This window comes from Oryx dammah, unplaced genomic scaffold (genome assembly GCF_014754425.2).
Source record: "Oryx dammah isolate SB20612 unplaced genomic scaffold, SCBI_Odam_1.1 HiC_scaffold_25, whole genome shotgun sequence".
In the NCBI taxonomy this organism is placed as follows: domain Eukaryota; kingdom Metazoa; phylum Chordata; class Mammalia; order Artiodactyla; family Bovidae; genus Oryx; species Oryx dammah.
The window spans coordinates 29,204,565-29,220,692 of record NW_024070209.1 but is presented as its reverse complement, the minus strand read 5'-3'; the positions used below and the strand labels follow the sequence as shown (position 1 = coordinate 29,220,692).

The window sequence follows — 16,128 nt, the reverse complement described above, 5'->3', positions numbered from 1 at the left end:
GGCCGTCCCACCCAGGACAAGGTCATGTGGAAGAGAACTGTTAAGCAAGGCTTCCGGACTTGAGGGGCTCCCAGGACCAGCTCAAGCATCTACCCCAAAACCAGAATCTGTCTGTCTTACTATTTTGTGCCTTTCACCAACTCTCCTGACATACAAGGGGCTCAACTTAGGGCTCTAGCTAATAAGTCTCCTGGACATGAGAGGAATATTTCAATTCAAACCCCCTCTGTTAGCATTCTAGCTTGCTTGGCAGGTTTATCCAGACTCTTGCAGCTACGCATGTGATTATTCACAGCCTCCCAACTGCGAGAGGCACGGGAAGCCTATAACATAGAGCCTTTCAGAGAGTTAAAAGTTATTAGAGTAGTGCTGGTGTAGGATTTCATTATTGGGCCAATGCTTGTTGCTAAGTTCCCATATCTCTTATCCACTGTGCACCTGGAAGTGCATTGGATAACATAGTTGGAATGTAAGAAAAACAAGCAGTAGCCTTGAATTTAACCGCATGAGACCTTTGAGCTAATTGGTTCTTTCTTTCTTGTAACTCACTGCACCTTTGCTCTGTGAGAAATGTAACTGTGTTTAGCATTTTCTGAGGCTGACATAGATTAGAAATATAAAGAAAAAACACTTTGAGGGAAAATAAGTTTTCTGGTTGATAAAGCAGCCTTTATCAAAAGAGGGTCATAAAACGTTCACAGGCCTCCAAGGCCAGAAGATAATGTACACAACATCATTTGTGGGAAAAGTTTGCAGAAAAAATCCTGGTTTCGATAAGGGCAAAACTGCTGGAATGTTTGGGCTGACTCTGTATGACCCTGCATCTTTCATTTCCCTCTATGTACAAGTTAAGGTATAAAAGTCCCTTTTGAAAATAAAGTAATGGGCCTCGCTCGAAGAAGCTTGGTCACCCCGTGTCTCTTTTTTTTTCTTTCTTCCTCTTACTCTCTTTTTCAGGCTGATCCCTTGGAGCATAGAGGCTCCCTGCATTCACTTATCTGCCCGGGTTTCTAAGACCTGAACAGGAAGACGTTCTGCGTCTTCACTCCCTCGGGAGACCGGGAGGATACCTGTGGCCTCCGTGAACAGGGCAAGCTCCTTGTCTCAGGGCTTTATTGGCTTCCTGTGTAAACCAAGGAATATCAGCCTCTTTCTCTCCTCTATTCCTCCCTCATTCATTCATTCATTCATTCGCCAATGCCGTTTCTCCTTCGGGTTCCCCTGGATCCTGCGGGGGCTGGACCCTAGCACTTGCTCCTTGGAAGAAAAGCTACGACCAACCTAGACAGCATATTAAAAAGCAGAGACATTACTTTGCCAACAAATGTCCATCTAGTCAAAGCTATGGTTTGTCCAGTAGTCATGTATGGATGTGACAGTTGGTCTATAAAGAAAGCTGAGCACCAAAGAATTGATGCTTTTGAACTGTGGTGTTGGAGAAGACTCTTGAGAGTCCCATGGAGAGCAAAGAGATCAGTCATGAATATTCACTGGAAGGACTGATGCTGAAGCTGAAATTCCAATACTTTGGCCACCTGATGTGAAGAACTGATGCTGGGAAAGATTGAAGGTGGGAGAAGGGGATGACAGAGGATGAGATGGTTGGGTGGCATCACTGACTCAATGGACATAAGTTTGAGAAAACTCAGGGAGTTGGTGATGGACAGGGAGGCCTGGCGTGCTGCAGTCCATGGGGTCGTCAAGAGTCAGACACACATGAACAACTGAATTGAACTGAACTCTGTCATTTAGGGTTAAAAAGCAGTGGAGATAAGCAGAAGGTGTTATGGAAACCAGAAAAATGAGGGCAGAGGAGGCTTCATAGAAAGAGTGAGGTTTGAGCTCAATCTTAAGTATTAGTGGAGTCCACCACACAGACCAGGTAGTAAAGTGCAATAAAGACAAAGTAAAAAACATGCAGAAAAGCATGTGTCACCAGAGCGGTCTGGAGAAACAATCTAGTGAGCAGAGCGGTGCTGCGAGGGAGAATGAGGGAGCCTGACCGAGCAGCAGCAGCCAGGCCAGGCACAGGAATGGGGCTGCTTCTGGAAGGCTACAGGAAGCAAAGCAACGTGTTCAGAACCAAAGGGGAAGAAATGACACGATCAGACATGCTAAAAACAGATTACTATGGGTTCACTGAGGAGGAGGTACAGACCAGGGGAAGGAAAATAGCACATGTAAGGTTTTTAATTTGGACGTGGACGGGGGAAGGGTTGCAAACCTCAGTATGACACTGTTACAATCAAGTTCATCAATAAAGTAATCTTGATACTTACAGTTGTTTTAAGCACTGTCAGAAATTTGCTCCAAATGCAGAATACCATTGTTTTAGGTTGTGCCTCAGCTTTTTAAAAAAATTCTATTCAAGTTTAGTTGATTTACAGTATTGTGCTAATTTCTGTTGTACAACCAAATGGCTCAGTTATACATATTTTTTCACATTCCTCTGCATTATGGTTTACCACAAGATACTGAATATACTTCCCTGTACTGTACAGTAGGATCTTGTTTTTTATCTATTCCATATATACTTTGCATCTGTTATCCCCAAACGCCCAATCCTTCCCTCCCCCTCCCCCTCCTCCCTCCTGGCAACCACAGGTCTGCTGTCTATGAGTCTGTTTCTGTTTCACAGCTATGATTATTTGTGTCGTACTTTAGATTCCATATATAAATGATATCATAAAGTATCTGTCCTTCTCTTCTGACTTTATTTAGTATGATAATCTCTGGATCCATCCATGTTGTAAATGTGTGCCTCAACTTTTTAATTTTAAAAGATACGAGGAATAACAGAGGCCAAGTATACTTTTAAAATAGCCTTTTCTTTTTTAAAGAGGAGAAAGATAATTTAGAGTAGAGCTTTCATCACTCAATGCAAATCTACTTTCTAAACTGTTGCTGCCCTCTGCTGTCTCCGAGTTTATTTTCGTTTTATCCAGGAATAACATTAAAATAACATTAAACCTAGAAGTTAGTCAAAACTAAAATATCACACGATGGCAGAACATACTCAATTTCTAGTAATATACAAATATATCTTTTTAAAACTTTTAATGAGTTTACTTTTAAAGACAGCATATTTGATTTTTCCTCATAAATTAGCCTGTTTTGGCTTTCTCCATGAAATCAGTAGGCTAACAAGCTATACTGAACTCTGCAAAATGCCATTCTACTGTGTTTTTTAAGAAACTCATGAGAGGCACATGAAAAGATGCTCAACACTGCTAATCATCAGAAAAATGCAAATCAAAACCACAATGAGACATCACCTCACACCTGTCAGAATGGCTATCATCAAAAAGACCACAAATAAGAAATTGTTGGCGAGGCTGTAGAGAAAAGGGAACCCTTGTATTGTGGGAATGTAAACGGGTATAGCCACTGTGAAAAACAGTATGATCAGAGAACTGAGAACCCACATGCCACCGAGCATCAAAAGATCCTCTTGACACAGCAAAGATCCTGTATGCTGCAACCAAGACCTGATGCAGCCAAATAAGCATATTTAACAACAAAAGACAGAAGTTAGAGAAAGCCAACTACTGTATGTTATCACTCATATGTAGAATCTAAAAAATAGAACAAATATAACAAAACAGAAGCAGACTCACACATACAGAGAACACTGTTCTCCATATGCTGCTGTTCAGTCGCTCAACCAGCAGGGAGAAAGAATGAGGAGAGGCAACTGAAGGATAGGAAATTAAGAGGCACAAACTACAATGGGTAAAACAAGTAAGCTATACGGATAATTTGTACAGCATAGGAATATAGCCAACATTTTATAATAATTTAAATGGAGTATAATCTATAAAAATATTGAATCACTATGTTGTACATCTGAAACTAACACAATATTGTAAATCAACTATACTCCAATTAAAATAAACTCCAGACAGGTCAGTTAGTTTCTCAGTGACTAGGATACTCCTCAATTCTCCAACATTCCATATTATAGAAAGAGAAAAGCGTAGCTCTTAGTATCATAAAACTTGGAACCATCTTCCTCCTCTAATACCTTCTATGCTGGGCGATTTCAAATATTTTAACTGGACATCAGTTAACAAACTGACAATATGAAGCATTAAATTTTCATAATGTTAAGATCTCATAACTGACTTGTTGAAAACCCTCACGTACATTTTACTGTTGTTCTTCAGTCACATTAAGCCACACATATGCAGGAAGGTTGTTAAAGAGTGCCACTTTCAAGTCAAATTTCTGACTTCTGTGTGCATACCAAGGAATGAGGAAAGAGTCCCCAAATAATGTGCAAATCAGTATTTCTTACATTTTGGGGGAGGGGTTACATATGCTTTTGAATATCTGATGATTACAGATCCTCCCTCCCCCTCATAATACATATACACAAAATTTTGCATGAAATATCAAGATACTTTCAAGAATGCATTCAAGAATCCCAGCTTTAAAGTTTCAGGTACTGAGTGAAAAGAGGGTCAAGAATAGAGCTGGGTTGGGGGGGCGGCTACACTTAAGGGGCAGGCAAAGAGAACTAAGTCCCTGTCTTTAAGGACTATCTGCACTCCCACGCGCACGGCAGCATTAGTCACAACAGCGAAGACAGGGAGCCAGCCTGGGCGTCCACCGAGGAAGGAACGCACAAAGAAACCGTGACACACACACCATGGAGCAGCATCCAGCCATGAAGAAAGGCATCCTGCCATCTGCAACAGCACGGATGCAACTGGAGAGCACACATCAAGTGAAAAGAGACAGCAAAGTTAAATGCCGTGTGATCTCACCTACATGTGAAATCTAGTAAGACCAAACTCATAAAAACAGAACAGAGTTCATGGTTGCCAGAGACAGCTGGGGGAGGAAACGGGTGAAGGTAGTCAAAAGGTACAAATTTCAAGTTGTAAGATTTAAAAGTCCTGGCAATGTAATGTACAGCATGGTGACTGTAGTTAAAAAAAACAAAGCAAAACTGTATTGCATATTTGAAAGTCGCTAAGAGATTACATCTTAAAAGTTCTCATCACAAGAAAAAAAAAACTACGTGAGGTGAGGTGACATGTTAACTAAACGTAGGTGATTTGCACAGTATATATACATATCAAATCATTGTGTTGTAGACCTAAACTTATACAATGGTATGTGTCAATTATATCTAAATAAAACTGGGAGGAAAAAAAGACTATCACATACACCAGTGAAACCTGGTTAGGTAAGACTAGACCATGTTCACTGAATTTAGCAACAAGGAAGTTTCAACAAATGGCATTTCAATACTATGGGTAGGGCTGAAGCCAGTGGAATCAACGGAAGAAGAAAATGTGGGCTTTCAGAAACTTCACTGGGTACAGGTATAAGGGGACGCAGGGACAAGGAAATCTTTTTTACCTTATGAAGGAAGAGATGAGAAGAGGAATGTTTAAAACAGCTGATATTAAGTGGTAAGAGTGAATTGTTTAGACAGCCTATCCCCATGACCACACCCTGATTACACCCCTAACACTGGTCAATCCCCTGGCACTTCCAGCTGATCCTGCGGAAATGAAGCCAGAGGAGATGCAATCAGGAAATCAAAACAGTAGAAGATATTCATTTATAGGGTGAGGAAATAGAGGCACAAGAAGGGAAATTAAGCCACAGTTAAGAAATGTGAAACAGAAAAGACCCATCTCCTCTAATTTCACTTTGGTGGCACTAAATACAAGAGCATTTAAGTCTCACTGGTCTAATGAGAAGCCCTGACTAGAACAGGATTACTTTATATACAATGGTACTCTGAAAAGACAAGCAGTTAGCTATTCCTTAACATTCTGCTAGATAAATAAGAGGAAAGGTTATCACAAAATTTAAGTTAAATCTATACTTATTTTGTACCAGTCATCATTGTTCTAAGTCTATCTCCAAAAAAGTTCATCAAGTTTTCATATAATATTGAAAGTTTTGTTTTTAATAGTTCTAAGAGATGTTGATTTTTAACTCTGAAACTTAAAATGCTTTATATATTAGACATATACCTTTGTACTTCCTATTCATTGTAGAAACTTATGTTCACTTTAAAAACTATGCTCATAAGAGCAATCTGATTTTATCCACTAATATTATATTGATTAACTATTATATGACTCTGCTTACTTTATTCTAGTAGCTTCCCTCTGACTTCAACTGTTACCACCAAGACCTTCTGTCTTAACTTTCTTTCACAGGTGTACTGGAAAGGTTAATTCCAACAGATCTGGAATTAGCCTGGGGTGTGTTCTTAAAGTTCCTACATGGCAGCCCCCTGGTCAAGGCATGAAACCTACGAATTGTGTTATTTTGTAATCACTAGTCCAAGGAGATTCAAGGTAGTTCGTTCAGCTTAGTAGCACTGTGATTGATGATTTGTACCCGGTCTCAGTGAGGCCCCAAGAGGGCTCTGCTGTGGAAGCTAGTTACAGAACAGGAAACCGTCCACAAGACCAGCAAAATATTAAAAAGTCCAACAAAACTGTTTAAAGCTCCCTGGTTCCAGGATGTTCTCCTTACATTAGTGGTTCTTGATCTGAGAAGGTGCACCTCATCAAGGACCTTTCCATAGGTACCAGAACCTAAGCTCCCTGGCCCCACTGCTCTGACAGCTTTTGGCTCTGACACATTATCCTTACTCCAGGGTGGCTGCCAGACTGCATCCTTTCCCTGTAACAAACCAAACATTCATAAGCACTGTCATTTTGGGTCTTGTTAATCTTCTTCATCAATCAAATCTTGTTTAGCCTCCCCTGTTAGTGCAAGAGACCTATTAATAAACCTCATAATCCTAATATTCATTTCTAAAAAACAAGAATTCTAAACTGTCTCACAACTTCTGGCTTCTGCAATGTAGCCAGAGGGTAATACAAACCTGTTATTAGAAAAACTTAAAGACGAGTTACCAGAACCAACTTTAAAAAGGACAGCACATTTGCTAAGTATATCTGGAGTGAAGGAAAACAAAAACAAAATAATTTTTTACCTTCGTATTTTTCCAAAGCCTGAATAACATTAGGGAGTTGATTTATACCCTGATACAGTCGGTAACAATCTTGTAAATTTGCCGCTTGTCTTTGAAATTTCTTGGCAAGTCGGTTAAGATCTGGAAATCGACGAAGTAAATCTTCTTGTAAACTCTGCCTCAATTCTGCATCTTCTACAAAAGCTTCGACCAAATTTAATCTAAAATAAAATATTAGAAGTAATCTTTTAATATTTTGGTTTAGTTGTATATTTCTTAATCTTTAACATTTAATTTAATTCTAATAAATTAATTTGAATTAATCTTTAGTATTTTAATCTTCAGAATTAATCTTTAATATGAAATTAAAATTTGTCAACTAGGTGCGTGTCTCAACTCAAAAACTCTATGTAAGAAGTTTGAATTTATTCTGAAATGTTAGCTTTTTGTAGACAATGGAAAAGTTCCATAACACTGTGATGTAAGCAGTTTCTAATCAGTTAATATCCAAATCTCATTATTGGGACTCCATTGATATTGATACATTACTGCACATGTAAACAATGATCTTTAATGAAACAAAATTACAATTCAAGAATGCTGCCAAACCCAGTATTTATCAGAAAATCTTATAAATCAAAATGAACTCTAAAATTACCATATGACAGTACAAAGCCAAAATTTTCTAATTAAAAACGGAACTAAGTTTTCTGCTTCCCCAAATCAATAAATTAAATCTTAGTTTCCAGAACTATAAAACATGCAGCTAATATTGCTTTTATAATTAATTGGAGTTAGTGGCTTTCCATTTTTTCCCTGTAAGCCACAGCAAGAAATATACTTTTACATCATGACCCAGAACACCCATGCACAGATGCTGTAGTGGGCAAATACGCTACCTCAAAACATGCCATGCTAGTGTCTGTAAGGACTACTTTGGTCCTTAAGGACTATTTTAAGTTAAGAACAACTGAGAAGAAGCAGAAACAAAGAAAGCCTGTCCTTATATGCCCAAAAGCAGGACATGAATTTACACAGGTACCCCTCCCCCACACTTTTTCTTTGCCAGGAAGGACAACAATTAAACTCAAATCTAGACCCTTATCACGACCTGGAGATGGCACCAGAGGAACCACGTAACCCTACCAACTATCTTTTATTGACCATTAGCTTCCCATACATTTACCTTCCCAGTTTGTAGCCCTAGAAACTCAAAGTCCTTTCCCTTTGTCTTGTCGCTTTGAAAATTTATTGTTTCTTTGCTAAGATGCTATGTAAGCCCAAGTTCTAGCTAACCCTAGAGTTACTCACCCCTGAGTGCTCCCACGTGTGAGCATAAACTTCTGTTTGTTTTCTTATTGATCTGTCTTTTGTCAGTCTAATTCATAGGGTCACAGCCAAAGAATCAGAAGAGTAGGAAATTAGCAAAGAGAATAATTATTTAGGAAGAATTAGGAAAACGGAATTTTCCTCCTTGACAATATACAATTAAAATAGGTTTCACGAGACAAAACCTACTCTTACTAGATGTGGGGCACGCTTTTATTTTGTATTTAACTTTTCAAAAATGCTGGTTATCACCTGCTACACTAATTTCACAACCTACCAGTGGGTCACAACATGCAGTTTGAAAAACTATATTGTAGACAGTAATGAAGTATTAATAACAGCTGAAAGGTAAACTTCAAAAGATAGGCCGTGGGCACAGCCAATGATCCTAGGTTTAGAACACTATCAGATGAACAACCATTTCCCTTTAATCCTCAGATTACACAGAAACAGGAAAAGGAATCAAATGAGTTCTCTAAATTTCTTTTTTCTGATCTGTCCATCAACACTTACAATTCCTGCATCATCATCCTGTTCATCTAGCATGTCACATAAAGGAGAAAATACACTGCTCCTGGAGTAGCCATATAATGACAACAGATATTAAAGCGAAACTTCACAGCCTTGGTGATGTTGACGCTTAAGCTGGATAACCCCCCTGCTGTGAGGTATTGTTATTCTGTGCAGTTTCAGAGCATCCCTGAATTTTACCCACTACCCTCCTCCCAGACTAGCAATTCAAAAACGTCTCCAGACACTGCTAAATGTCCCAGAGGAGGCAGGCTGGGATAGCCCCTAGCTAAGAGTCACAGGATTACAAGATCTTGAAGTAAAGAGAAAAAAAAACCAGCTTTTGAAAGATGAAAATAAAGAGAAAAACAACAAACTCTACAGAATGTCAAGATAGTGGAGAGGGACGAGTTGGTAGTAGATATATTCGTTGTAGCAAATGCCAAATTAGTGGGAACATGACTGCCACCAAACCTGAATTATGAACCAGTCACAGCCTATATGTACAAACAGAATAATTTAGGCACTTACTGCTCCAGAAAAGATTTCTCTGGCTTGTTTGTACTCTAGATTTTAACAAATAAACAAAACTGAGTAAGGGATGCAACCAGATCACACAGTCCAATAAGGCAAACTTGGGCCTTCCTAGCTAGTTCTCTGGCTCTAGCTGGGCTTCTCCGAGTTTGGTCCACGATCACACACATCAAAATCACTTGGAGGTGGGCCCAAAGTGGGACCCACCTGTGACTGCGATGAATGAGTTTCTCAGTTGATTCTTCTGCAAGCAACTGTTTGAAAAAAGTCTTGAGTCCTAAAAGTCACAAGAAATTTCTGAGTTCTCATGATAAAGCAGGAAGAGAAGTTTAAGGGGGTCAGGAAAAGGATGAAAGTAACCTGATGCTGGATGACCTGTCTCATGTCTCTTTTTCTCTTCTCTTTCTAAAACTTGTGTATCCTTAGGCTACTCTCCATAAATGATAAGAACACTCTTGGAGAAGATATTTCCTTTTTTTTTTTTTTTTTTTTTGCCACACCACACAGCATGTGGGATCTTACTTCCCCAACCAGGGATCCCCAATCTACACCCCCTGAGGTGGAAGCATGGAGTTTTAACCCCTAGATTACCAGGGAAGTCCTATATATAGAAGATATTTCTGATCAAGACTCTCCATATGATTCTTTCCTATTCCATGAAATATCTTATCACTGTTTCCTCTAAACCTGATCACAGAATCTTCAGTAACCAACACTGCTCAATAGCATAAAACCCCATAGAATAGAGAGCCCAGAAATAAACCCACACACCTGCAGTCAATTAATCTTCAACAAAGGAAGCAAGAATATACAATGGGAAAAAGAAAGTCTCCTAAGCAAGTGGTGCTGGGCAAGTTGGACAGCTGCATGTAAATCAATGAAATTAGAACACACTGTCACACCATACACAAATATAAACTCAAAATAGCTTAAAGACTCAAATATATGACATGAACCATTAAACCTCTACAGGAGACTGTAAGCAATGACATTCTCTGACATAAATCCGACCAATGTTTTCTTAGGTCAGTCTCCCAAGGCAGCAAAAATAAAAATTAACAAATAGGACCTAATCAATCTTACAAACTTTTGCGTGGCAAAGGAAACCATAAACAAGATGAAAAGATAACCACAGACTGGGTGAAAACTTTGCAAACAATGTGACCAACAAAATTTTCAAAATTTACCAACAGCTCATATACAACTAAATAACAAAAACCCAAACAACCCAATCGAAAAATGAGCAGAAGACCTAAGCAGACATTTCTCCAAAGAAAACACATAGATAGATGGCCAACAGGGACATGAAAAGATGCTCAACATCACCAATTATTAGAGAAATGCAAATCAAAACTAGTGAGGTACTACCTCACACACTGGTCAGAATGTCCATCACTAAAAGGTCTACAAACAAATGCTGGAGAGAAAAGGGAACCCTTCTACACCGTTGGTGGGGATACAAGTTGGTGCAGCCACTTGGAAAACAGTATGGAGGTTCCCCAGAAAACAAAAAATAGAATTACCATATGATTCAGCAATCCCATTTCTGGGCATATATCCAGACAGAACTAAATAATTCAAACAGACCCAGGCACCCTCATGTTCACAGCAGCACTACTCTCAATAGCCAAGACATGGAAGCGACCTACAGGTCCATCCACAGAGGAATGCATAAGGATGTGGCATGTATGCACGTGTGTACACACACACACACACACAATGGAATACTACTCAGGCATTAAAAAAGAACAAAACAATGCCATCTGCAGCAACACGAATGCAACTAGAAATTAACATACCAAGTCAGTCAGAAAAAGAAAGACAAATACCATATGATATCACTTATATGTAGAGTCTAAAATATAACACAAACAAACCTATCTACCAAACATAAACAGACTCAGGGACATAGAGAACTGACTTGTGGTGGCCAAGGGGAAGAGGTGTTAGCAGATGTAAGCTGTTACATATAAAACAAGGTCCTACTGTATAGCAAAGGGAACTGTATTCACTGATAATAAACCATAATGGAAAAGAATATGAAGAAATATAAAACTGAAGCACCTTGCTGTACAGTAGAAATGAACACATCATAAATCAACTGCACTACAATAAAACAAACAAAAAAAGGAGCATAAAGTTCCAGTAAGAGTATTAAGAAGTAAAACAGCAAGAGAATGAAAAAGCTTCTAAAACACATAGGAAAAGGCAAGATACACAGTCCCCTCAGTCTTTGGTCTGGGTATCATTAAAAGTTTAATAAATTGCTAGTTTCACAAGTCTATTCAATAAGCCATTTCAGAAATAATTATAGTATTAGTTTATGTTCTGGCTAACAGAGGTTTTTTTTTTTTAAAAGACTGCTCTACTGTTTCCATGACAATGCCATTTTCAAATCACAATTTCAGAAGTACCAAAGTTATTGTTGGCAAAACAAGGTATACCTGTCAATCCTACTCAAAATTACTCACCTGTCACAATTTGATACATTAATTTTCAAGCTGACTAGAATATAAGATCATTTTGGGGGTCAGTTCCTCTCTAAAATTTCAAAAGAATTATAAAATTAGTCATGAAATTTTTGATATTTTAAATTCACCATTCTTTAAAACCACCATTTCTGATCTCACTGTGTGCATAATTGGCTGGAATTTCACAACAGTATATTTATATGGCTGAGAATAAATTTGGTACCTAAAGAAATACCAGATTTTGAGTTTCTTCTTTATCTGTTCTTCACATGGTTTAATACAGACAGCACCACTCATCTGATACATTAAATAGATAATCTGTGAGGTAGGGTTGAAAAAATTAAAAAAGAAAAAAAAATGGCCAAACATGTAAGAGGAATATGCTTTCAAAGAACATTGAATCTAGTGAAGAAGGACATGTCTGTTCTTATAGTCAGTGCTAAATAACAAATGAGATATAAAATGCAACAAAATGTGATACAAGAAAGCAGAGAACTCCCATTGGAGCTTGGGAACCACATTTTGATCTCCACTATCTCCCAGAGTTTGCTCAAATTCATGTCCATTGAGGTAGTGAAGCTGTCTTATCTCATCCTCTGCTGCCCCCTTCTCCTTCTGGCTTAATTAAATCTTTCCCAGCATCAGGGTCTTTTCCAATATTCTGAACAGTCAGGATTTAGGAAAATACTTGGGAAGGAATGGCGGAGCAACAACAGGAGAGACTTGATGGGAGAAGAATATAGGACTGAATAGAAGAAAACTGAAGGAGAGAATAGGGAAAGAAGAAAACTGTATCCAGAAGCAAAATGAAAATGTTGCCTTTGGAAAGGAAAGAGTACAATTTCCTCTTGTGAGACAGAACCAGGGAATAGAAAACTGAAAACACAGACACATTTTGAGACTGCAAGAATCAGGGAGGAGATCATCTGTTTAAGTATAGAAGAAGCTGAATGAAAAATAACAAAATGCTGCACTGGTCACTGTAATAAGTCATATAACAAAAGTAACACCAGGTAGCAGTGAAAGCTAGATAGCTTGAAAAGTACAGTGGATTCAATGTGCATTGTGTGACCTCTCCAGCAGCTTTTAATAGAGAAAGAGGGGCCAGTTTGACAAAGGGCTAATGGGGCAAGAAATTCTATGTCCCCCATGAAAGCACTGGAAAAAGGGTTGCCTTCATGGTACAGGCTGGATAGGAAGGCAAATAAAATTCAAAGGGACTAGCAGATCAGTCCAGAAACCAGAATAAGGGGTTTCACCAAACTTGATCTGGAAACAGAGAAAACAGTGGTGGGAAGGCAGTAGAGTGACAGCCCTCCTGTTTGTCTTCTGAGGCCAGAGCAAAGCTCTGCTATTTCAAAGAAACTGCACTCACTGTATGACCTCCAAACGTCCGTTTCCGCACAACACTCACTACCAACTAAAGACATCCTTGCACAGAAGGATACTTAACACAACCTGGAAAGAAATGTAGGTCTAAGTCCAAATACAACCCCGGAAGAACACTGCCTCAAGCAAGAAGCATGACATAGTATCACATTAGCACCACCACCATTTCTACATTTATAGGAACTACTTTTATTTGGAGACATATTTCAAATAAAACTGCTATTAAATGTCATATAAAATAATTTTAAACTAGAAGACAATAAGAATACCAAATTCAACATGTGCAAATGGTATCATCAGCAACTTCAAGAGTGAACTATGTCATATGCTAACATATATTCAATGTTCTTTAAAGAAGTCTAACAACAACAAAAAAAGGATAATTCATTAAGGTTTCACATAAATCTATGGAAAGGCAAAAAGCAAAAAAAGTCCTAAAAAATTAAAACTAATGGTAACAGCCCTAGTGCCATGTGCAAATCTGAGGATTCTTAATAGTAATACGGACGGCATTCTTGTTATAATTCCTAATTTGACTGTTAGGAAGAAATACCCAGAAACTCACTTCTTAAAGGTAGTAACATAGCAATTCTCACTGGAGATTAAAGTACTTAAGCCATTAGCTAGCTATAAAGTACTGCCAGTGCAAATAGGTTTTAATGAATGGAAAAATGAGCATTACCACACATAAAGCTATTCCATAGGTATAACTTAAAAGCCAAAACAGTACATTTCATTTCTGATGTTAAAATTCAACTTGGATCAAATTAAACACAATTCGTAGAAACAAGAAATACAGTACAGTGATGAAAGGCTTGGGCTCTGGAGTCAGGCCAGACAGGAGCCAATCTCCACCACCTCTCAGCTAATGAACGTGAGATACTTAGCAAAGTGCCAGGCAACCAGTCTTCTCTTCCTCCTAAGAGCCTGACAATGACTTAAAAGCAATCCTGGTTTCATTGTTATTTCTGAACCTATCACTGGGATAGCTGGATGGCATCACGGACTCGATGGACCTGAGTCTGACTGAACTCCGGGAGATGGTGATGGACGGGGAGGCCTGGCGTGCTGCGATTCATGGGGTCGCAAAGAGTCAGACACGACTGAGAGACTGAACTGAACTGATAGCTCTGGAATAGATGTATCCATCAAACTCAAAGATCTAGTCACAACTGTCCCTCTGTCTGCTCTAGTAAAAACAGAAAAGAGAGAAATCTTTGCTTTCCTTAACAGAATTCCCTGCAGAGCCACACACATTAACTCCTCACTTAAGTTTTAGAAGGGTGGAGTAGAGATTCCACCACCTCTCTGCTAGAAAATCATCGCAAAACAGTGACAGTAAGAACAAAAGCTTGATTCGATATGCAGCTCTGAAGAATAATCCATCTTAATCTTAAATGCTTACAGAGGGAGACAATGAGAACCCCAGCAAGGCATAAACTAGAATCATGATGTATCACAGCAGGTGGAACTGAGAAAGGGTATTTTAAAAAAGGAGACTGTCCCAAGAGAAGTCTGCCTTAAGGAGTATAACTTTGTCTTCCCACTCTGTGGAATTTCAGCACTGGGCCTTGAAAACCACAGACCTTCCTAACTGCTGGTTAAAAAAAAAAAATTCTCCCCAAGATAGAAAGGAGAAAATATTTCCTCATCCTATAGGTGCAGGAAAACAGATCATGATCTGACTCAGAAAGCCATTCTCGCAAATCGTATTCCTAATTAGTCAGTCTTGTAAGGGTATCAGATTTTGGAAATTATTGCTATGTCCTATGAAAATAACCTTTAATTATAGCCAAAAAATTAATTTTGGTATCTTGCCTTCTAAATAACTTGTTACTCTGGTAACAGTAAGTGATGTCTCAGGTTTTTGAAGGGTCCAAATACAAGCACGCTCTAGCTATTAAACCAGAAGAGAACCACTGACATGTGCTCTGTCCCTAAAAGCCCAAAGTTAAAAATGCAACCAATGACCTAGAGCATGGGAATTCAACTACCTATCATTTCAGAAACAAAAAGATGAGGGAGAATGGATATAAACTTCTACTTGTGCAGGCACAGACTCTCCATGGAAGGACACTCAAGAATCTGATTAAGACTGGGTTGGTTGCTCCCAGGGCAAGTGTTGGCAATTCACACAGAGTACAATAAGAAATGTGTCCCTGCTGCTGTGCAGAGGCCCTGAGGAAGGGAGTCCTGGGAAACCAGGAAATAAGAGCAACTCAGCACTGTATATCCTTCTGTTCTGTTTGACATTTGACTTATGTAAATGTAGTCAGTCACAAATAATTAAAATAAAAACCTATAAACTGCCTTAATTACTTGCAAATATCCAACGCTTCCTATTTCTTATTTTGTTACTAAATCCCACTCTTCTCCAGCAAACCTGGCTTCAGGAAGTTACCTTAGCATTTCAACTTCCATATTTTCAATGATATATCAACTTACCCACAATTTGCTGACTTCATGAGTTATTTTTATTGTAAGACCCTTTAGAATCTACAGGATCAATGCTTAGCTTGGTAATTATCTGCAGTGTCTTATGACACTGATCAACTATTTTATGTTTGCCTGGCATATATATAGTCCCAAATAGTCAAGGGATCATCATGCTTTTTGTATACCATCAGAATTCAGTAGGCAGTCAACAAATTCTTGAACAATTTGACAAGATCAAATCCATAAAATAACTGACTTTCTTTTACCTATTCTGGCAATATATCTTAATTTACCAAAATGAAAATGTTAGGTATATAATAAAGTCATTGAAATAACCTAATTATTGAAAAAGGTAAAGTATATCCAGTCAATAAAATATTATGAATTTATTAAAAGTACTGAATATGAACATAAAACAGAAACACTAAAAAATGCTTAGGTAATAAAAGCACAAATGGGAAAATACTAGGATACAAAACTATATTAGGATTACAACTGTGTTTTTAA

The 16,128-nt window shown here is 38.4% G+C and overlaps 1 protein-coding gene across 1 annotated transcript in view; it reads right to left on the bottom strand.

The window, feature by feature from the left end:
• MSH2 (mutS homolog 2) overlaps window positions 1-16,128 on the bottom strand; it is a 77,542-nt gene that overhangs the window by 45,906 nt on the left and 15,508 nt on the right. Inside the window, exon 7 of the mRNA XM_040224737.1 lies at window positions 6,974-7,173. Coding sequence (XP_040080671.1) covers window positions 6,974-7,173 — 200 coding nt within the window. The remainder of the gene's footprint in view (window positions 1-6,973; window positions 7,174-16,128) is intronic.